Source organism: Engystomops pustulosus, chromosome 6 (assembly GCF_040894005.1).
Source record: "Engystomops pustulosus chromosome 6, aEngPut4.maternal, whole genome shotgun sequence".
Classification (NCBI taxonomy): Eukaryota; Metazoa; Chordata; class Amphibia; order Anura; family Leptodactylidae; genus Engystomops; species Engystomops pustulosus.
In genome coordinates this window covers 61,720,267-61,743,693 of record NC_092416.1, presented here as the reverse complement: position 1 = coordinate 61,743,693, position 23,427 = coordinate 61,720,267, and the positions used below count along the sequence as shown (strand labels likewise).

Genomic DNA, 23,427 nt, shown 5'->3' with positions numbered 1-23,427 from the left:
ATAAATTAAGCACTTTGCCAAATTTTGGCACACTGGCTTAATTTTTTGGAGCAAAGCCAAATACCATTTTTGGTAAAAGTTGCAAAAGTAAAATCCTCAATAAAGGAGGTGCAAGGTATTTTTTTGGGTGTAAATGACTCCAAAATTCTGGTGCAGACAGCTTAATAAATCTCCCTCACTATGTTGTTGAGAACAGTCAGGCTTGCTGAACACCTGGAGAATTATCAGAGAAGTTATTTCCTATAAGGTTTGGTACGGTTCCTGTTTCTTGCTCTGCAGGGACGGAGTGCAACCAGAAATTGTGCACCAATAAATTGACAAGCTGCAGATTTTTGCTGCCTATTTTTAATATGCAGCACATAGATGGTATTTGTAGGAATCCTATGATGCCAATTTTCCGTTCTGTGTGCATGGTTATCTCCATGTCCCAATTCGCATTTTTCCGTCGGGTTTTGGTATTTTTTACAGTTTTGCGCCGAATTCCGCCGGAATTTTGGCGCACGCAACAGAAATCGGGGGGCGTGGCCGTCGGAAAACCCGACAAATTCGGAAAAAACATTGTATTAAAAAAAATAATAAGTTGGTCGCATGCGCCATACTTACATGCACCAGGAAGAGATCAGTGAACTCCGACGCACCTCGGCACAGTAGCGACACCTGGTGGACATCGGGCGCAGGACCTTCATGAATCGCAGACCCGAACGCTCATCGGAGAAGCCGCCGCTGGAACGCGAATGGACCGGGTAAGTAAATGTGCCCCATTATCTCTATAAACAAGTAAAATGATTTGGAAGTTACAGGAGGTGAACATTGCTCACACTCTCTTGATGGGTGCAAAAAAAAAACACTTACTAAATTGAATAATAATAATAATAGTAATCTCTATTTATACAGCGCCATCAGATTGTGACCTAGTTATTGTGTGCTCAATTGGTTATCGCTAGACTCATAAAAGTAATATTGTAAGAGAGAACACTGTCACTACTATGGATCTACAGAGCAGATGATCGGTCACAATTGCTTTCTAAGAAATAGTGACCAATCATTTGCTCTATAGGACTGCAGTAGTGTCACTTACCATTTGGTGTTGTGTAAGTAAAGACAGAGCAGTAGATGCCTTTGAATTGTTATGCACAATGTTTCATTGGCTGTTGTCTCACCTAAGACTATGGGAAATCTGGGTGATCACGCTGGTGCTGCTTAAGTGAATAGAGTCTAGCATCACTCAAGAGTTAGAAACAAATGGTGGTACAATGGCTAATATAGAGCATCATATAACAAGGATTAACAATAATCAATAATAAAGAAAGGTAGGGCAATCTTTATAATTCATAAATAATGTATACATTATATACAGCTCATACATAGGCTACTGTAACAACCGGCTCTGTGCTTATCCCCGACCATATCTGTAACTATAGGACACACAGTCTACATAATAACCATTAGAAAAGATAATATTCAACTGAAATTACTAGGAAGTAGTAATAATAACAACAACAGTAATATAGATTTTTTGGTCTTAGTAATGCATAGTATAAATGCCAGTTTTCTATTGTACAAACACAGCTTTTATATATGTTGTGGAGATGCTTAAGCGGGAGGTGGTTGAAAGTGGACCCAACAAATGATCATGAACTACTCTCATTTCCTAGAGGCTATTTTTTTATGGGCGACAATTCCCTTATTTCCAATACACGGGAAGGGTCACCGTGGGGGTGGTGACTATAGAGACGGTCCCTTACCCCACACAAAAAGGATAATCTCATAGTGGTTAAAGCACTAATTGTACCTAATGTAATATAGGCAGGGCTGGAGCCATCAGTAACCAAAACCTATGGTAATGAGGTGGAAGAGGGCTGTAACCAGGCTGAAACATCTTAACTTGCATTTATTATAAAATAATACATCTTATACATAAAGCGCCATCATGTTCTGCAGAGCTATACAAATCAAAGAATTTCCGAATTTCCAATTTCATTCAGCTTATGGCAAGACCACTATAAAAATCTGGTTCTAGTTACAGGTCAGGACCACTATAAAGGTCTGAGTTTAGATAAAGTCCATGGGGCATATTTATCCTAGGCCGGTGCTTGTGCGCCAGCGTATGATAGGCCCGCCGCTGCATAGTCGCTTCTGCCTCTTGATGTATCCAGACAGGCTGCTGTGCAGCGTATATTCTACAGCAGGCAGGGCCTGCACTAGAAATAAACTCAGCCGGGCCACTCCCGGCCAGCCGCTCCCTCTGCTCAGCCGGCGTGAAGGTGGTGGAGAGGGCAAAATAGTCGTAAGTGCTAGCAATAAGCTATCAGGCACAGAGGTCCTGATAAATATGCCGCCATGTCTATATAAAGGTCATGATAACTATAAAAGGCCCCCCACAGAAACCAAGAGGCTCCTGATTAATCCTGCCTGCTGAAGAATTGCACTAATTCGTGCATCAAAAACTGGTGGAGGCTGTAACTACTGCACTGGAATGGAGTATCTCTGTCCACTCCATTCCTCCTCCCTGCCCACTTGGCGTGAGAGGCAAAGCTCACAATCCCTGTCCTTGCACCAGAAATTGTGGCATTAACATGTCTTGTACACAAGCTATAATAAATGTCCCCCAAATGCTAGATACAGGTCAGGACCACGATAAAGGTCCAAGTGCAGTTCTACATACAGGTCAGGATAACTATAAAGGTACAGGTTGTGATGATACTCAGAACTCCTATAAAAGCAACAGGTTCAGCTTTTTGACAGGTTTCAGAAAAGCCTTGTGACAACCAATATTGCTGCTCTTACAGTATCTTTACTCAGGTTTCTAAAAAACATCTACATAAATCTGCAGCAATACAAAAATAGATTGTGTATAGTGTAACCTGTAAAGATGCAATTCAGTAGATAAGGAAAGCTACGTAACAACCATAGCAAGATCTGACACAGCAGACATTCAAGTTATTATCCAGCTTTTCTAGGCACATAACTTGCTATACAGAGTTTTGTTATGGAAGTAAAGAATTGAGTTCTTTCTCTTTGTAAATAACCCCCCTTCAGGTTGATGATGCTAAATAATAATAAGTGTTCTGTGCACCCTTTGATTTTGATGAAGAGGTTTAAATCGAAATCTGATGCATCCATCACTAGAGGGAGCTTATTGCAGTTAATTTATAATACAGCGCGAGTCTGAGCTCCCTCTAGTGGCGGCTACATCAGATTTAGCTTTGAACCTCTGTCTTTACAGAGGATTAAAAGAACTGTATTATGTTAAAAAAAAACCATAGATTTTACTTCCACGCCTCTTATTTCCACAGTCTAACAATTATTAATTTACCAAAATGGCCGCCTCCGAATATGAAAGATAGGATTGTCCACTTTATTATATAAATTTCTTCTTTTTAGTCTATAGTTCTTAGTTCCAACACACAGTAAGGTAAAATGGAGGATTATTACTTTACTGAACAGGAAGGCCATCAATGTGCCCTGCCAAGGCACAAAGAAAATTAAGTGCAAAGTATTATTTCTAGAGATCACATGAGAAGAACGGAAAAGTAAGCTGTTGTTGAACCTTGGAAATGAGGTTTAAGCATCAGGTAACCTCAGTCTTGATAATGGATACGTGCACAGCTTCATTCGTCAAGTCTACAGCAGAGCCGCTGTGCAAGGACTGTTCAGCAGCTGCCGCCACCTGGAGTGCATAGACATACTGCTCTTTGGTAATCACTGGGTGCGATATGCCTGAAAATTAAGAGGACATTAAATTATGTAATATATCTTTTAATATATTAAATCCTTAATTACTCCATGTATTATATCCCAGAGCCGCACCCACTATTCTACTAGTGGAGTCACTGTGTACATACATTAAAGTGTAACTGTAAAGTTACTGAAAAAAAAAATTGTGTTAGCCTTTGATAACAATTCCAAGGGTACCTGTATGATGCTGCTGACTTCTTCATAGCCTGAGTTATATCTGGTATATATATAAAATTTTATTCAGATTTAGCCAATTCTGATGTGGGTGGGTATACCCTGGTTGTGACATCAGCTCATCCCAGTGGAGCCAGAAGAGGGCAGCATGTTTGGCCGGCTTGAAGCATGTGACGAGTCACATGATTGTGAAATCACTACAGGCCCAACAGACCATCTCAACAGGCCTCCTGTCGTTTCTAGCTGCAGTATATAGTTTCCCAGAACCAGAACCAGACAGCATTGCAAATGGAGATTAGTCTGAGGGCAAGGTAAAACCTATGTTAGCTGCTAAAAAGCTGCAGATTAATTATAGCCAATTATAGTAAATTAGAGAATTGCTTATTTTTGCTTAGTGCAGTTAAACAAAGGTTTATACTTTACAGTAGTACTTTAAATTACTTATTCTATTCTGATCCTGCATTGCATCCTTTATTTTACTCCAGTACTGCACTCACTATACTGCTGGCAGAGTAGCTGTGTACATACATTATGTATACTGTATTGATCCCAAGTTACATCCTGGGTCATACTCCAGAGCAGCACTCACTATTCGGCTGATGGTGTCACCATTTACATATGTATTACTTATAGTACTGATCCCGAGTTACATCCTATACTATACTCTAGTGCTGCACTTACTCAACAACTGCCTGGATTATATTCTCCATTTTTTTTATTTCTGAAATGTAATGAACCAATAGATTTGGGAATGGAATAACTAAAAAATTGTTACACAAGCAAAGCTATAACAATAACTCAAGAGCTGCACTCATTCTGCTGGCTAATAACTTTACTCAGCTTTGTTACGCAGTCACATTCACAAGACTGCTTGTTTCAGCTACAAATCCTACAATTTATGAATGCAACTCTGAAGCAAAATAATGTACAGAAAATACAATCAGCTCCTTATGTAGATAAATTTTGAAATTTGTAAATGATGTAAACTATAAAATTGATGAATGAAGTAGTGGTGATGGAGAACGTGGATTTACTGCACTTTAAGGCATTCATTCCATATAATAACTGTACAGACAGCCTCTCCTCCATCTGAAATGGCTGTTAGCAAAGTTAATGTGCAAGATGTCAACGCTAGCAGAATCACATAGATAATTATCTGGGCTATATTAGGTGGGCTTTATCTGCACTGAATAGTGCAATGACTATTGGGTGCAGATGTCATCTACAATAGTTCAGGCAGAGACAAGAGCATCACATACACTCACTGACCTTTAATGGTGCGTATGAAATGGCAGAAGAGCTCTCTGTAGGCTTCTCTGTATCTTTCGTTGTGCGTCTGGGAGGGTGTTGGCGATGAAGAACCGTTCTCTATAATGCACAGTGGGTTCTGATTGTCTAAACGCAACGATCCTTGCAAGCCATATAACTAGAGGAGAGAGCATGGCAGCATGTTACATGACATCAATGACAGTGCCCCCATATGAATAAAATAAAAAAATGAAGTGTGCGGTTTATGGCAGTGATGCTTTCCTTGTGCCAATTCCACCAATAGCTCTAGCATTAGTCTTATAGTCACCTCTAGTCTCTGATCACAGGATTTGGTGCAGTGCTGACTAACATCCAAGTTCACAATAGATCCGCCACAAAACTTCATGCTGATGTTGACAGTGTCTGCATCTTTCAAGGTAGCCATGTCTGCAATACAAAACTATTTTCAAACTACAGCATTAAAACAGTGGAGACTCTAAGTATAGGTAAGGCTCAAAGGGGGCAGGTTTGTTGAAGAAATCTATCCATCAGAATGGTTTTAATAAAAGTTCATGTACCAGCTGCAGAAACATCCTCATTCACACTTGTGGAATAGTTTTTATGGTGTACATAAGAGTGACCATGCAGGTTTGCTGGTAATAATAATAATTCCTTTATTTATATGGCGCACACAGATTCCGCAGGGCTACACAGAGCTTGCCAAATCAGTCCCTGTCCCCAATGGGCTCACAATATAATCAACCTACCAGTGTGTTTTGGATTGTGGGAGGAAACCGGAGGACCCGGAGAAAATCCATGCAAACATGAAGAGGACATACAAACTCTTTGCAGCTGTAAAACTGACCTTTACCTACAAATAAATCGTGCAGAGGAGGAAACTCAGAACATCCTCTGCTCCGGGGTCACTTCATGAAACAGGAGACTGCATGGTCTACGAGTCATCTGAAAAAGCCCTTACACTGCCATCTCCCAGCTCAATTCAATAGCAGGGTAAATGGGGTTTATGTGTATTGACCACTGGGTGACTGGGTACTCAAAAAGTTAAATTACAGCACAAAAAATTGTCCAATAAGGACATCTATAGTTAAGTTTTAGTGACTAATGGGTATAGATGTCCTTATTGAACAATTTTTTGTGCTGTAATCTCCCAGCTCAGACACAATGAAGAAAGAAGCACCCCTCGAATAGCACACTGCACATGTGCCAGGAGCTGCCAGAGTAGGAGAAGGGCTTATCTCAAATACAATGTACATTTCTTTACTACAGCACAGAGCAACCAAAGAAACTGGGGCTAAGAGGTTTGTGGCATTAAATCCCAGCAGCAAAAAGACATTCTGTTTACTTACAAGCCCCAAACCTGGTGATAGGGTAATGGGCATGAGCTATGTATATGGCCCCTGGATCTTTTAAAAGAGGACATAAATGGCTTTGCTGGGTCTACAAAAGCAATAAACCCGTGTGGCTGCCCGTCACTGCCAGGTATCTCTGTCAGTGGTGCTGTCCTGACCACTGCTATGTGCCTGCTATAGCAAGAAGCGCAGTCTGTAATAGGTGCGCAGCTGAGGTCGAGATGGCACCACCAACCGATATATACAAACAGAGACGTGGCAGCAACACGGGTGTACCACTCCAACCCAGATCTAACATTTTTTAACCCCTTAAGGACGCAGCCATTTTGTAGCTTAAGGCTCAGCCCGATTTTTTGGATTCTGACCTGCGTCGCTTTATATGGTTATAACTTTTGAACACGGTTACTTATCAAAACGATTCTGAGATTGTTTTTTCCCCACATGTTGTACTTCATTTTAGTGGTAAATTTTGGCTGATAAGTTTTGCGTTTATTTACAAAAAAAAAAGAAAATATGATACATTTTTTGAAAAATTTGCCATTTTCGAAATTCAAAATCATTGCGTTTCCAGGCAGATAGATTTACCACCTAAATAAGTTGCTGAATAACATTTCCCATTTGTCTACTTTACATTTTCATAATTTCTGAAATGTCTGGATAATTTATTTTGATGTCACGCGGCTTACAAATAGAATATCGCTTTTCCGGATTTTCAGAATTAACTATTTTGGGGATAAATACAGTTTTGAATGAAATTTTACATATTTAGCATCAAAACCCCCTATATAACCAACCCATTTTCAAATCTGCACCCCTCAAGCTATCAGAAACAGCTTTTACGAAGATTGTTAACCCCTTGAGATCTTCATAGTAATTGAATCAATATGGAGGTGAAATTTAGAATGGTCAAATTGTTCCCTTATACGTTCATTTAGCACTAAAATTTACACATTTCCAAAATATAAAAAGAGAAAACTCACCATACAATTTGTTCTGCAATTTCTCCTGAGTACAGAGACCCCCCACATGTGGCCGTTACTTGTTTTATGGGCGCACAGCGAGACGCAGAAGGGAAGGAGCGCCCTGCAGCTGCCAGGATTTTAGTTTCCTCATTGGCCCCTTTTGAAGGCTATAAAATTTTCGCTTTTGCGCTATTGGGGTCATGTGATGCCATTTTTTTTGCGCGATGAGATGCTTTTTCCATTGTTACCATTTTGGGGTTGGTATCACCTATTGTTGAAAATTTAGGAACTTTTTTTGAGGGCAGGAGTAGAAAAGCATCAATTCTCTACTGGTTTTTTTACTCTTTTTTTTTTTGGTGTTCACCGTATAGCCTAATAATCATGTTATCTTTATTCTATGGGTTGATACGATTACGGGGATACCAGACTTGAATATATTTTCTTACGTTTTACTAAATTTGTCAAACAAAACCCTAATGTGGGGAAAAATCTATCATTTATGTATTGCCGTCTTCCAAGTGGCATAACATTGTTACTTTTTTGGCTACGGAGCTGGTTGATGGCTTATTTTTTGCGGGACATGTTGTGCTTTGCACCAGTATCATGTCGGAGTACACATGGTTTTTTGATCGCATTTTATAGCATTTTTTGTGGGATTGAATAGCTAAAAATCATAATTTTTGGAAGGTTTATAGCAGTTTTTTTTTACGGCGTTTATCGTGGGGGTTCAATAATGATTTACTTTTATTCTACGGGTTGTTACGGACGCGGTGATACTATATATGTGGGGTTTGTGTTATGATTTAGACTTTTTTTTTAGTTATATGTCTCTTTATATGTTTTGGGGGTTTTGGGCATTTTTAGTGATTTATTACTTTATTTTTTTATTGAATAACATTTTTTTTTTTACTTTTTCACTTTTATACCATGGGACATGAACAAGAAATCCTCTGATTGCTTGTTCATGATAATATTCTGCAATACTCATGTATTGCAGAGTATTATCAGTGTCAGCCTATACACTTGCATAGGCTGGCACTGTGCCAGTAAGATGACGTCACAGACGCCAATTCTTGCAGGTAACTCTGGGGTCCAGATCGGACCCCAGAGTTGCTATGGCAACGATCGGCGCCCCCCGAAAACAGTTCGGGGGGGCCGATCGTGGGGGAAAGACCCCCCAGAGGCATGTTAGATGCCGCGGTCGCGCTGACCGCGGCATTTAACGGGTTAAGCACCCGCGATCGGAGTCAACTCCGATCGCGGGTGTTACACTGGGGTGCCGGCTATCAGTCACAGCCGGCACCCCGTGTTTCCCGATGCCGGTTCGGCTCAGATCTTGAGCTGAACCGGCATGGGCTCAGCGTCCGATATATCGGACGCTGAGCGCTAAGTCATTGAGCTCAGCGTCCGATATATCGGACGCTGAGCGTTAACGGGTTAAAATCCAAGACAGATGTAGTGGTGATCATATAATTGACAAAAGAGGCATTTAAGGACAATGAAAAAAAAATTGTGGCAGTCCCTCCCTGTGATATAGAGAAAATATGTTATAAGGTCCCGTCTGCTCCTATACAAGGATTCACATCTTATAACGCAAGAATATTTTTGCCATAGAGCATTTAAAAATTTACCTGAACAGAAAGCATGTCCAAGAGAAAACACAGTGTCCGGCAGGCTAACTCCTAGCAGCCAGATCGCAATGTCTATATCATGTAAAGCCGCGTTATAGAAAATACCTCCTGTTAGAAAAAGAGAATGCATCACAAATATCTTTATACATTAAAGAAAAAAAAGTGCATTTGTGCATCTCATGTTTATATTTTTTTTTAGAGTCCTACCTTATGATATATGCTTCTAAATATTTGTTGAGATTTTGTGCTTGTGTGTTTTGCTTCAAATGGCCCTCAGGAGATCATAAAAGACCTCTGCAGGACATTACCACATGTTTTTTTTCTCTTACAAGTTTTCCACTGTAAGTGGGGCAACAATAAGAGCCCCAAAATACAAGGAGAAACGACCTAGGGGGAAATATCTGATCAGAACTGTACTGCATTTGTTCAGACTCAGCATTGCAGACCTGGCGATCACTTGTCTGCCACATCTATAGACCTGGTGGCAGTTCCTGCATAGCACTACTTCAGCACTATGTAGTGAAGAAAGAACAAGGCAGAAGCAGTAATAAACCAATAAAACCATGTGTTTTTTGGCTGCCTCTGACATCAAAGATGCCGAAAGACTTTGCTACATATGCCAGACTTTCACCAGCTGCCGTTTATTGTCAATGAGTGGTCCAAGAGGACTTAAGGTTTAAGAGCTACTCAAAACACTCCATTACCTTGAGCAGTAATTAAGCGGCCAAATAGATGAATGATACATTGACCATAACACTAAATGCATTTGCTTTAAAATCGATCTCTCATATTGAACAATTGTCCTTCTATACAGGTAGCACGTTATAGAGCAGCGGCAGCTGCGCAGATTGATTTGGCAGCTTGATATTTCATTTATTGTAGCCTCAGCAGATATCCACTGCCTCACGGTTATCTTCACACCAGCACTTCAGGAATGGTATTAACAGAAAGAAAATCTTTCCTGTAATGTGGACACAGTTTGCTATTATCTCTACCTGATGTCTTGATCTTGCTGATAGAAGAAGAGGGGAAAGTGCGGCTGACTGTAGACAATTTCTGGATTCGGCCAAGAGCATTTTTCTGGTGAATCTTTTTAAACAGGTATTTCAGGGCCGGGTCAAAGCGCCTGCGGAGACACAACTTAAACCTCTAAAAGATTCTCAACGTCTGATCCCAGTGTCTCTACAGCCAATAGGAAACTCTACGCATACCCCTTTAATTCAGGGCTTGCAGGAGTCAGAAGCAGGCGGCTCTATACACAGTGATCTAGTGTAGCAGTTTCATTCCCACTCAAACATATGGACAACTTAGAACTGTCAGCTTCTTTCTCCATATAGTTGGGACTCCATACAACCTGAAAATATCACCTGATCACCGGTTCTATCAGCTGTGGTAGGTTCTAGAAAGCTTAGTGTACAAACACGACATGAAAAAATTCAAAGATATAATTCCAAGCGGAAGCACATTTCTTGCTCTTTAAATTAAATCCACTGAGAGATAAAATTGTGTCCCATTCACCTTTGTGCTAACACACCTCCATGCACCCTCCTCCTGTTCAGTAACGGGGAGGGGAGTAATAATAATCTACTATCAGTGAATCTGATGGTAGGTTTCCAATAATGGTGCTGAATCAAGATGTAGTAACCCCCCTAATCTCCAATTAATATGTCATTTTAAGCATAGGTTATCGAATGTCGATCTCAGACAACCCTTTAAAGAAACCTTGTTACAAAAACCAATTGACAAGATAACAAATCCATTTTTTAGGTCAACAACAGTAAAGCCCCATTTATTGATCTCATCATCAGTAGAGACCCCTACAGTTGCGCATCACCAATCACCGACTGAAGCAATACACTCCGATGTTTTGAAACTACGTGGAGAGGTAAAACTGTGTCCAAGTGGAACCCTTTTTTTTTTTTTTTTTTTTGTAAGGTGACATTTTCCTATTGGCATATTTAACTACTGGATGAGGTCTTTTCTTATTCAAATTCAGTACACAAGCCTTATATATTAACTTACTTATAAAAGCCACACACCAGAGGTTTCCCCTGTTTGTCAGCCTCATCAAAGCATGTTTCCACGAGTTGCCTGTTCTTACTCAGCAGCTTCTCACACAGCACGGCCTTCCCTTGAAGTAAACATATAAAGGCAAACATTTGTCAATTATACAGCAATTATATCAGCCATCAAATTAAAACCAGATAAAAGCCGGTGGAGCTGAGAAGAGTGATAGATATTTTTAAGGGAAAAGATTCTGTAGAACTTGTCATTTGTATCTCTGCTTTTTCTATGATCAGAAGCATCCATCTAGTGTAGATTGACAGCCCCCCCCCCCATGTAGGATTCCATGGATAAGATAGCATCAATTGTCTACAAGGAACTTTGTAATATATCAGAGAGTTAGTGGTTCCTTCTCCACTTACTTCGGCTTTCATCAACCTCCCTTGTTCCCTCCTAACCTATTTTCACTCAGAAAATGTCTGTAAAAATTGGCTCACAAGCAGCAAGACAGCTCAAAAACAGCACATGAAATATTAGGACTTTGGATATTGGAAATTTTAATATAGAGCATATATACTTTTTATAATTATCACTGTTGACCACTAGAGGGAGCATCATCTGTGTACTTTGTCAATGCAAGGCCTAGAGCAGATGATTTGTACTTGATAAAGCACCTCTGGGGAGGTCATGATTAGGGAGCCATGAGTGTCCTGCTCATGTAAACAGGAGAACAAGTTTTAGAAACAGGTTAGCTTAACTTGTTACTGCAGATCAGCAGAGCGGGACTCTTTTTTCTCCTCAATCAGGATATAAATAAAGGTTATGTTCCTCCAGCATAGTATATAGGGTCATCCCTTCTCTCCTATCTGCACACAGATGGTACACTCTACAGTGGCCAACAGTGGGGAATGTGAAAAGAAATAGAACAATTCCCTGAAAAATTTGTAAAATGTAAGAATTCACAATAATAAAAAATGATGGACTGTTTGTCATATTTCCTGTAAATTGAAGCCTTATTTTGTCGAGGACATACTGGGGAGTGTGCTTTTATTTTAGTTTAGAGCATGTTTACACACATCACCACATACCTGCTTTCAGCGTCTCCAGGGTCATGGCAGCTGCAACTTCTGGTGGAGAACATATTACCACCCCAGAAACTCTGCAAATAACATCAAAGAGATGAGTGTAAGGCTACATTCACATACGTTCAACGTACATTTAGATACGCTCAAAGTATATTTGTACTAGCAGCAGAATACCCCTTTAATGAGCATATAGTAACCTTACCTTTGGTCACTAAGGACAATGTCCACATCTTTCTCTTGCAGGACTCTTGTCTTGGCTAAGAGTCCTTCACTAAAAGCCGTCTCCACTGCCAATCGCTGATTTTCGACAATGTAGTACAGGTGGTAGCCATTTTCTTCGGCTATGCTCTGAAGCAGGGCCTGGCTACCATGACTCACCCCTATTATAGCCAGTCCAATATTACTTTCCCCAGAAGCATCTCTTTTATAGAGCCCTCCAGGGACTATGCTGTTGGAAGCCTCTGAGATAACGTGCTTTTGGTTAAGTTGCTTGGAAGAGATGGTCGGGTTTTGGATATGGATGGTTCCGAATGATGATGGCAGTGAGGAGGAGGTAGATGGCGCTGAATCTTCTCTCCCAGACATAGTGTTTGTGGTGGAGCTGATATGTGGGTGACCTGGAAGCAAGGATTGATGATGATAACGATGGAGCGGAGGTGATGTTATTGCATTATTGGTGCCGATGGTATTACTGATAGAGTTTGCCTGCAGTAGAAAGGGCGGGGGATGGAAAGAGGAGTCCAGATGCAGCGTGACATCTTCAACGTGGTCCGTGCCTGTTCTATTTAAACAAATAACATACATTGAGGTCTCCTTTATCCTCATCCCCATCCAAAATAAACAGAATAAACAAAATACCCAGGACTAAAAATATGTATGTTTGTTGCCGATATGCTTCCAGCTATCATAGTGCTATGTCTGCACAATGTCTGAATGAAGGGCTAAATGTGCACATGATAGCCTTACATACACTATTATCTATACTACAGAACATTACATTGCATCATTTTCAGTAATTTCTAAAGCTGCTTTTAAAATACAGCATTTATCCCAAAATGACAATACAGCAAATTGGAATAAATACTAAAAAGACCACCAACAAAATGTAAGGTCGAGCCATTTAGATCTGTTGCATATCTTGAAGCATGGTAGATAATATATATTCAGATGTGGCTGTTACAAAATACAATGAGAATAGCAGGATAGCGCAATATAGCAAATAAACAGATTGTTCAAGGTATATATGAAAACAAGCTCATTGTCTCAATATATTAATAAGACATCAATCAACATAAGATAGCGGAAAAGGGCAGGGAATTGGGAAGGAAAGTCAAAGGGAAATTTAGGGTGGGAAGCAATGTATATGAATATGATATATGCAAAGGACACCCGCCTTACTCAGCATATGTTGAGTATGAAGAAAGTAAAAAAACCTGTCCAAGGGCTCCAGATCTGAAAGTGTTCCTCGCCAGGGCGATTGGCTTCGTTAGTTAGCTCCTCCATTAATTTGAAGTAGTCATCATCTCTGTGCTAATCTGTGGTCCGTCAATTCTCTAAACAGTCCACTACCCAAGGGGTGAAGCACAGGACATTCCCATATATGGAGAATCGGTGCAGTTAGTATATAGTATAGAGACTCAGTTGACCCAGCTTTTTGATGAATTAGAAATAAAAGGTGATTTGGCATTTTTCCTGACCACCGAGAATGGTCTACAGCTCTGTGCACTCTGCATTAACCCTGAACCCCATTGAATAAGGTGTGTAGAGGTTCTCAGGACATATCTTAAGTGACTATAGGAAATACATAGAGATAACAATGCGATTCAATAGCTAAACATCATTCGGAACATCATTCATCATAGTGAAATATGCAGAGCATCCCAGCTTCCCCGCAGAATAGCGGCGCTTGACTGTAATCACAACACTTTGCCACTGCTGTTTCGTAGGGAAAAACTTGATGCATTATATTTCACAAAATTTCTCTGCAATGTGGTTGGTTTGTCAATCAGCACAGTCCATGCATTTTGGACTGACCATGGCAGTGTAATACTGTCCTAACAAGGAACAAAACAATGTAAATCAAAAGTGCAAGTGTGAACACAACCTTAAAGGAAACCTACCACTACGGATCTACCTATTAAAGAGAACCCGTCAAGCAAATTAACCCCCTAAACTAAATATATTTTCATAAACTTCCATTAGAAAGCATTGCCCCTATCCCTTCATTGTCCCTCTACATGCTTGTAAAGTTAAGCAGTAAGGTCCTAAAGATGTATGCAAATGACCTGTGAGATGTCCAATGAGTCATTATCATATTCAAGCTGTCCAGCTTATTCATGAGTGGGAGGCACAGCCACACCCCCAGTGCATGACTGACAGCCTGTATAATGATGTGAGGTACAATAGTGTAATGGCTCCTCCAGGGGGAGCAAGATGAATCATAATCTCCTTCTGCAGGTCCCACCAATTTACTAGGGTAGGATCTTTGTATACATGTCGATGCAGAGTGCACAGAGAGTCTACAGACAGCAATAATGCAAGCATCAGGGATGATGAATGAATTTGTGAGCATTCAGGGAATTATATTAAGGCGAGAAAGGCACGTAGACAATTTAAGTTAAAGAGTGGCCAAACCTTGTCAGTGCAGGACAGACTCTTTCCAAGAAGAAACTCTGTGGATATGACTCAATTAACATAAGAAATAACCCAACACATAGTTACACTACATACAAAGATGGTGATTATCCTCTATGTTCTACTTACACTAGCACAGGGGTTCGGTTCCAGTGCTGCTTAATCAGTCTCCGGTTCCTGTAATGTCTTCCTGAGGCCAAGTGTTCCAATATCCGATCCCGTCTAACCCGCATGGGCAGCTCACAGGATTTACAGTACAGAGTCTCCACTACTGAGGTCTCTCCTGTGTCATCATGTTTAATAACATGTCGCCTCACCGCCAAGTCTGTGAACTCTGCCGCATAGTCGTGCAGCGTCTTCTTTTTCCTTCCCATGACAATGACAAAAACTTAACCTAGAAAATTTAAGTGTGATGCACAGAAGAATCCAAAAGACACCAGTAAGGGGGGTCTCCTGCTATTCCTTGATGTTGTGTTCTCATAACGTGGATCTGTTTGAATGGATGGAAGAACATGTGATGGTGTCCTGTATGAATAATTCAAATTTGGGTATTTACGCACTGCTGCCCCCTAGCTCACCATCAAATGATTGACAAGCTATTATTTATGTATGATATTATTCTCATACTTTAATTAACAAGCATATGACCCTTACTGGCATCAAAACGTGTTAGATATCCCCAACCTGTTCACTACTCATTTCAGTATTGGTTCTATTTTATCTCATTTAAAATATTTATAGATTTTGGGGAGAATAACATAAACTACGTGTATAATATCAGCTAACACTATTTGATACCCAGCACTTTATTATTCTGTTACTAGTCTCTTATAATGCCCAGATGACTAAGGTGATAAACAAGCTTTATACCTTATCACCTCCATTAACTTCTATAGTGAAGATTATAAAAGGAGTGTACGTAGGGGGGCAGCTATATCACTATAAAGTACTACACTGTATAGATATACTGCCCCCCTCCCATAGCCCACTGCTGTCTATGCACACATCATACACTCTGTACTACATCACCAGCCGGTGCAGCCCCTAATGTCTTCCCCTGCATACAGTTCACGACTCCCAGACTCTTGCAGGCGAGTTTACTGCTCTAAAATCCTCCCCTAAGTAGACCCGGACAACAACGTTAAAATGACCCGGAAGTAAATGACTATCATAGAGACGCATGGCTGCTGTAATGAGAACGTGGTGTCCGGTGACATCTAGTGGTGGCTGACCGCAATGCAGCGCTCCGAGTATAAAAGCTACTGCAGGCATGAAGGTGGCTAAGGCCCCTTCCACACTAGCGTTTCATTTCACATCAGGGTGCAATGCGTGAAAAACTGACGTTTTTGGCTGCGTTTTTGTTCCATTTTTCCTTGGAGTCATTAGCGTTTTTCTCGCGCGTGTTGTTCGCGTTTTTTTGCGTTTTTCACGCGCGTTTTTTAAGTCAATGGGACTTTTTCAAAGGGACCATGGTTCGGGAATAAAATGTTTTATTTAATTGAAAAAGAATGTCTTCTGATAAGTTAGCAGATGTATGCAAACATCTGCAATCTATTCTTCACTGTTCCGCGCGTATATTATCTCCCGACAAGTTAGCAGATGTGAAGAACAGTGAAGAATAGAATAAAAACAGTGACCACAGGATCATTTAAGTGAAAAACACAGTAAAGAACACAGTGAAGAATAGATTACAGATGTTCGGCACATCTGCTTACTTGTCGGGAGATATGCGCGGAACGGTGCGAACAAAATAGTATGTGAAGAACAATATATATGTGTGAAGAAGACATTGCAGATGTATGGAAACATCTGCCATGTGTTCTTTACACACATATATATTGTTCTTCACATGCTATGGAGTGGGCGGGGCACTCCGGGGGAGAGGCAGCGCCTCAGACCGTCCCCTCATGAATACTTACAGAGCGGTCTGGCGTACATAGTGGCAGTGTCAGCTAGCGTTAGCGGAGGTTTCCGATAACGCTAGCAGTGTAACACTGCGTCATCTGTTGTAGATGCTAATTATAGTATTTTCCATTATAATGCATTAGGGATAGATAGAATACTGACCCAGTCTGTTTGTTTCACTGCTGTGCAGACTGCGTGAAAGAAATTGCGGCAAGCAATATTTTTTTCTCACATGCAAACCACGGACTTCCATAGAAGTCAGTGGATCCACAAAAAATGGATGGTGCCCCGTGAGCCCTCTCCGAACAACTGTAGCTGACATGTGAAGTATAGATCGGTCATTAAGGGTTTAAAATGTTTGCACCAGCTTTCTGTCTAGCTTTTCACTAGACAGAACGAGCAATCTCCTTGCGCATGTATTTATAAAGTGTCTGCGCCGTGTCGTGGCTGCACTGTGTAGGACAACAACTAAAAAATGTGCACCATGTGGGGGTGTTACTGCTTAGTTTGTCTGTGGACCACAATTCTGCAGCATGAACAAAGTGCCCCCCCAAAAAGTGGTGCACACTTCCAGAGTAGTGCAAGGGGGAGCCAAATTTATGAAGAATGTGCACCACAATTCATTAATCTGGCACATTCTGCACACTTTACAGGCAAACTGCACACCTTTATTGATAAATGTGATCTGGCACAGCAGAGAACTGTCTAGTGTCAAACTCATTTTCACTGGGGGAAGGGGCACATCAGCCTCATGGTTGCCCAAAAGGGGCCAAATGTCGTATTATTAAAGGAAACCTGTCACCACATTTGCACATATACAGCCAGTGACAGGTTCCTATAGGGGACTATTCTGGCACCTTTCTTTTAGCTAGAAATTGTTTTGATTACATCCATATAAATCAACTGTTATATTACCTGGCAACAAAGAGGGTGTGTCCTGCTCTTTAGGGCCCTCCCATCTAATCCTCCCTTATGCCTGCTTACTGGTCACAGTTTATGTCATGTGACCAGAGTGACATTATCTCAGGTCCTTTAACCTCTTAACAATAGAAACTGTACCCCATGCATGTATCTGACCACATGAAGTCACAGCAGTCACAGGACGTCTACTTCTCTCCATCCTCCATGGAGGCTGCTGTGATTTCATGGAATCACATACATGATGTACAGTTTGCTATTATTAGAAGGCTAAAGGACCTGCGATGATGTCACTCTGGTCACATGTCATGAATGTAACACAAGGCACCATGTAAAAAAATTTACACAATATTTCCCATCTTTACATAGAGCTTTATATGTCTGTAGTTGAATATTAGCAGACGGTACAGAAGTACAGCAGTGATATGAAGAGACACAGAGCTGTCAGTCACAATAATGGGGCGTGGTTCACTGCCAACCTGGGAGAGAGAAGAGTCACAAACACCAGACATGAGTCACAAAAGCTAATTTGTATATCAGAAAAATGGCTGTCCCACTAGCAGTTAATTTTAGGTCATATGGGAAGAACTTGAAACTTTATAAGCGGGTATTGTTAGCCAGGGTGGTCAAAATCTGGTGACAGGTCCTCTTTAAAGTATAAATGTATCTACTTTAGCTACTATTAGTTACATTTATATAATATTACCATTACAGTTAACCATTTTATAGCAACCACAAAGCTGTACATATTGTTAAAGGACATCTACCACCAGATTTACCTTAGGGGTTAAGGGTCAGTGTTTCTCCCAGGTCTGCTAGACGGAATCCATTTCTTAAAATATGCAAATGACCCAGAGCCGCTCAGGCCAAGGACTTCTGGGCTCCGTCCAATGACCGACCCCTTCATCATTATCATTATTCTAGCCACGAGCGTTGCAGAGAGCCTGGTAAAGTCAACTGCTGTCTGCAGCGCTTGCGGCCGGAATAATGATGATGATGAAGGAGGGGTCCATATTTTATCATCGGACGGAGCCAGGAGGCCTGAGCGCCTTAACTCATTTGTTTGTTTTTATAAAGTACTTTATTCGGTCTAGCAGACCTGAATAAGAGTGGGATAAGCACTGGCCCTTAACCCCTAAGGTAACAAGCATTGTTTTGGTGACAGCCTACCACAGGTAAATCTGGTGGTACATGTCCTATAAATAACAATAACCTGATATGCTGGCATGGCCAGTATGCCTCCACAGCAACCAATAGTTAGAGTGCCCACCTCAGCCCACCTTTTTGTGACACTGCCCCTTCCTATGCCCACCTCATCACTTAAAATGCCTCCCTTTTAAACTGTCTATAAATCATACAAGGAGGAGTCTCTATGGTAATTTGAACACTTTTTTGTATACAACCTATTCTAATGTGAAGCATCACAGAGCAAGGAGGGTTTATTAACCGTGGAGTCACACCAGCAGCCAGATGAAGTGAATGTACTGTGGTCACAGCTATCAAAATGTACCATTGCTGCAAATATCCTCAGTGTTGCTTTGTTTGTCATAGTGGGCCATGGAGATAGGCCTACGTCTTTCTTGACAGATTCCAATGTCAGCACTTCCTTCATGCTATTTTGAAAGTATAGTGTTCACAGAAATTCACCCGCCAAACAATACATTTCATACATTAACTTGTCTAGTCTAATCCAGGCAATGCGGATGGAGAGTAGCATGTAGAAAGCAAAAAGCAATATTCTGATAGTACACAACATATACTGCAAAGTCAGTACAATGGCCTGGGTCGTTGTTAGGGTGGTAAAGATCCGGAGCACAGGACCAGTGCATGTACCAAATTTTCATTAGTGTCCACTCCTGTACATAACTCCCCACACATGCTTGCATCACAAACAACAATACTGTCAAACCTACACTTAATACCTGTGGCCTCTACTAATTCCCCTTCAATGTGACCTGCACTAAATAATGCCACCTCTTCTCCCCTATACTTAATGCTCTTTGATTGTGGCCATTTTATAATCATGGCCGCTAAAAGGAGCCCCCACCTAATAAAACCCAAACTAAATGATGTCCCCCACTAAAATATCCCCATACTGAATAATGTCCCTACACTAAATAAATAATGTCCCCACATTCCTCAGTAAATAAAAGGTTTGCAAAGTGTTCAGCGGCTCACCTCCAGTATAGACAACACCGTGCTCATGGAATGTGTCCGGACCTCGACATCAATGGTGGACCAAAAGGATGCGAGTCACTCCAGCACTTGATGGGGCAGATTTACTTACCCGGTCCATTCGCGATCCAGCGGAGCGTTCTGTGCGGTGGATTCGGGTCCGACCGGGATTCACTAAGGTAGTTCCTCCGACGTCCACCAGATGTTGCTGCTGCGCTGAAGTACGCCGAGGCCCGCCGGAGTGCACCATCCTATACTTGGTGAAGGTAAGCGCGTGTCCCGCAACACTTTATTTTTTTTAATACGACGGTTTCTCCAAATCTGTCAGGTTATCATTCGTCCACGGCCCGATTTCCGTTGCGTGCATGCTGGTGCCGATGCGCCACAATCTGATCGCGTGCGCCAAAAATCCGGGGCAATACAGGGAAAATCGGCACAAATCGGAAATATTCAGGTAACATGTCGGGAAAACGCGAATCGGCCCCTTAGTAAATGACCCCCGATGTCTTTTTCATCCAATCTTTATTCACATATTGAAGAGGTTTCACAATAAATATAGAATGTTCATGGTATCACCATTCTGACCAGCAGAGGATCTACAACTCAAACAAAGAGAGCTGAAAAAAGACATCAAAGGATAGATAAAATTCATAGTATATTTTATTAGAGCAATAATGGACACAATACAAAATATAAATACCACGTAATAGGGAAAGGGATAAGGAGAAACAAGTAGCCCCTGATGGAAATTGGGGCAACAATGGAAAACACAAGCGCCCTCAAGAAACCCCAGAACCTAAAGAATAAGTGAGTAATAATACAGACTAAAAAGTCTGATAAATAGTAGGTAATGCAAACGGGAATGTAAACAAAAAGAGTATATCCTCAAATCGGTCCTATGTGGAGTGGGGACCGGAGGTACCTTCCGGCTCCCACTGTACACATAAACAATTAGTGCTTACCCAAAAGCATGGTGGTAGGTTCGATGGGGGATCCTAGGAGGCCAATAAACTACACCCTGACGCGCGTTTCGCTGATGCTTCGTCAGGAGGTCCAATGGACTTTTTATTTTACTGCTGAAATAAAATATGAAATAGTTCTGCATTCGGCCTAGATCTATATTTTTTCCTCCGGTTTTGCTTATAAGCGCACCTGTGCATAGCTCCAACCATTTTATTCCCTCCTATATCTACATACTTACGGTTCCTTTGGATACCGGTTATTGGAGTAAGTGGGAGCTGCTGAAGTAACCATCATAGGAGATCCGCTCAATGGTGATAACCACCTCTCATTGATTTTTGTACTGCACACTTACAAGTGGCCATCAGGTAAGCACCTTTCGATACTTACCTGATAAAATTGTCCTGACGTTATCACGCGAGGCGCCGTCCTCTTTCTTTGTCGTTATGTTTTCAACTTTCATTTCAGTACATAACCCAGACCAAATCATATTCTCAAACACAGAGGACACCCAGCATCAGGCACTCTGCATCCACAGAGTAGAGAACCCCTTTAAAGTACTGTCATGTGTGTCCTTTTATGACATCCATCCTCCTGACCATTTCACAGCCCTGCAAATGAAAAAAAACTTCTCATTGTCCACTTTGACAAAAAAGTGCAGCTGGCCATTAATCTTGGCAAGATTTTACAAGTGTTGACGTCAGTAGTCAATCTATACTTTCATCAAAGACCTTATTGATTGGGATGTTGCAGCCAAAAGGCCATCAGTGCCAGCTCTCTGCATCATGGCCCAATGTATTTACTGCTTCTGTAATAAAGTATTAGATTTTTTTCTATCTACAATTGAAGACAGGCAGAATTCTGTTTATTGTAATGCTTCCAAATGGGAGGAATGATTAAACACTATCTCTGGGCAGGCAGAACGTTCCGAGAGGAGATTTCATTAACCTGACTGAAGATCTGGACTAATGTATTAGAAATGAGGCTCAGTCTAAGACCTTCAAGGTCACATTGCTTAATGCATGAACACTAACAATCAGTCTGAGCCTTTCATTCATATATTATGGAATATACTACGTGTAGTGCTCCTCCAGATTCCAACTAAGATTAGGGACTGTTGCCGCATGGGTTAACAGTGCAGGCTTTTGTTTGACAACTTTAGAGAATGGACAGCAAGAAGATTCTGAGTAGCAGCATATTAAGCAGAGCACTTATGGTGCACCCATATATGAGAAATGTTATAGCAAGTAGAGCAAAAGTAATACAGAACCCCTAAATAATTAAGCCCCCAGAATCATTATAGAATCAAAACAGGTCCCACTCCCTCCCCAAAGGGAGATTTGCATAAACATTGCCTCTTAAAGGAGAGGTTCTCAACTTGCCATTACAGGCAGTCCCCGTGTTGGAGTTTCAACATTTTTTTGCTGTAATAGGACCAAAGATTATCAATAAAGTTTAATTACAGACACCTTACAGCTGATCATTGCAGTAAAGTAAAGCATCCAGAGAGCTCCACAAGAGGTCACATTGGTCAGAGGGGTCTGTCTTTAACTAGGGGTCATCTGTAAGTCAGGTGTCCTTAAGTAAGGGACCGCCTGTATTGCTTATGAATGTACTAGACAATGTCACTAATGCATCCAAATGAGTCTTAAGTCCCAGGACACCCTTTTATTTCAGAAATAAAAGGGAGAATTACAAATCTGATGACCCCTGCAAGTATTGGATGAGTGGCCAATCCTTTAGACTATGTCTGGAACGTAGCCACCATTTTTTCAATTGGCATGTAGAAGATCAAGGAATACTGTGAGGACTTTTGTTGTTCAAAAGTTATCAATAAAAAGATTCTCCATAGATTCTCATGCAGGTTCCTGAAAATTGGTTCCAGTGCCTACAGCTATGTGTTCAGCACCATGGACAACATCTATTTGAGACAATTCTCTCATGTGTTACAAATACAACATTCCATTGGAAAAAAGTACTCTTCATCCAATACGGCAGCCATGTTCCGGACATAGCCTAAAAGATAGATTATACCTACATTATTATTTTTAATTTTTTATCTACATTATCATTTATTATTTATAGCCTAAAAGATAGATGTCCTCAACCATTACTTTCTTGGGTATTCAGGTGTTTAATTTTCCCTTTTGTTTCTGAAATATAAGAGTGTTTGGGCTCCCCCTTCATATTAGAGCTAAAGAACTGTCAAAATTTGTTAAGGAAAGGTGCTCAGACAAGCTGCTGATAGACAGACAATGGAACAGGTAGCAGACAGCTCTATTCTCTGTGCAGTGGTCAGGCTGGGTTACTGCAAACCAACTCCTATTCATGAATAAGAGCTAATATGTCGCTGTCTGCGTCCTTCCATTCCTGTTTATCGGGTGCTGAAAACAGCTGATCTATGGGGGTGCTGGGTTTCAGATTCCCACTAATCTCATGTTAAAGGACCAATCAATAGAAGGGGTTTTTAGTATTCTTCACTCGGAAAATCTCTTTAACAATTTGTCAGAAGAGGACAATGTGATAAGTTTACAAGGTTTTTTTTCTTTCATTATAAAGGTACAAAAGTATTTATGAATCTCCAAGAATTAAGTGGTTCTCAACTTCCGGAAGGTGATACGCT

The 23,427-nt window shown here is 40.9% G+C and overlaps 2 protein-coding genes across 3 annotated transcripts in view; one reads left to right on the top strand and one right to left on the bottom strand.

Annotated features, from left to right (window-relative positions):
* Positions 1-1,306: 1,306 nt before the first annotated feature.
* Positions 1,307-16,075, bottom strand: LOC140135170 (myo-inositol 2-dehydrogenase-like). Of its 2 annotated transcripts, XM_072156309.1 has the most exons (9): positions 14,976-16,073; positions 12,415-12,993; positions 12,216-12,286; positions 11,146-11,254; positions 10,119-10,249; positions 9,124-9,231; positions 5,489-5,607; positions 5,182-5,338; positions 1,307-3,720 (listed from the first exon to the last, which is right to left on the bottom strand). In XM_072156309.1, the coding sequence occupies exons 1-9, from the start codon at positions 15,218-15,220 to the stop codon at positions 3,572-3,574; spliced, it is 1,668 nt and encodes a 555-aa protein (XP_072012410.1). In that variant the 5' UTR covers positions 15,221-16,073; the 3' UTR covers positions 1,307-3,571. The 2 variants fall into 2 exon arrangements, with proteins under 2 accessions (XP_072012410.1, XP_072012411.1); XM_072156310.1 differs by lacking the exon at positions 12,415-12,993 and having other exon boundaries at positions 14,976-16,075.
* Positions 16,017-23,427, top strand: part of UTS2 (urotensin 2) — a 26,315-nt gene continuing 18,904 nt past the window's right edge. Inside the window, exon 1 of the mRNA XM_072156312.1 lies at positions 16,017-16,122. Coding sequence (XP_072012413.1) covers positions 16,083-16,122 — 40 coding nt within the window. The 5' untranslated portion in view covers positions 16,017-16,082. The remainder of the gene's footprint in view (positions 16,123-23,427) is intronic.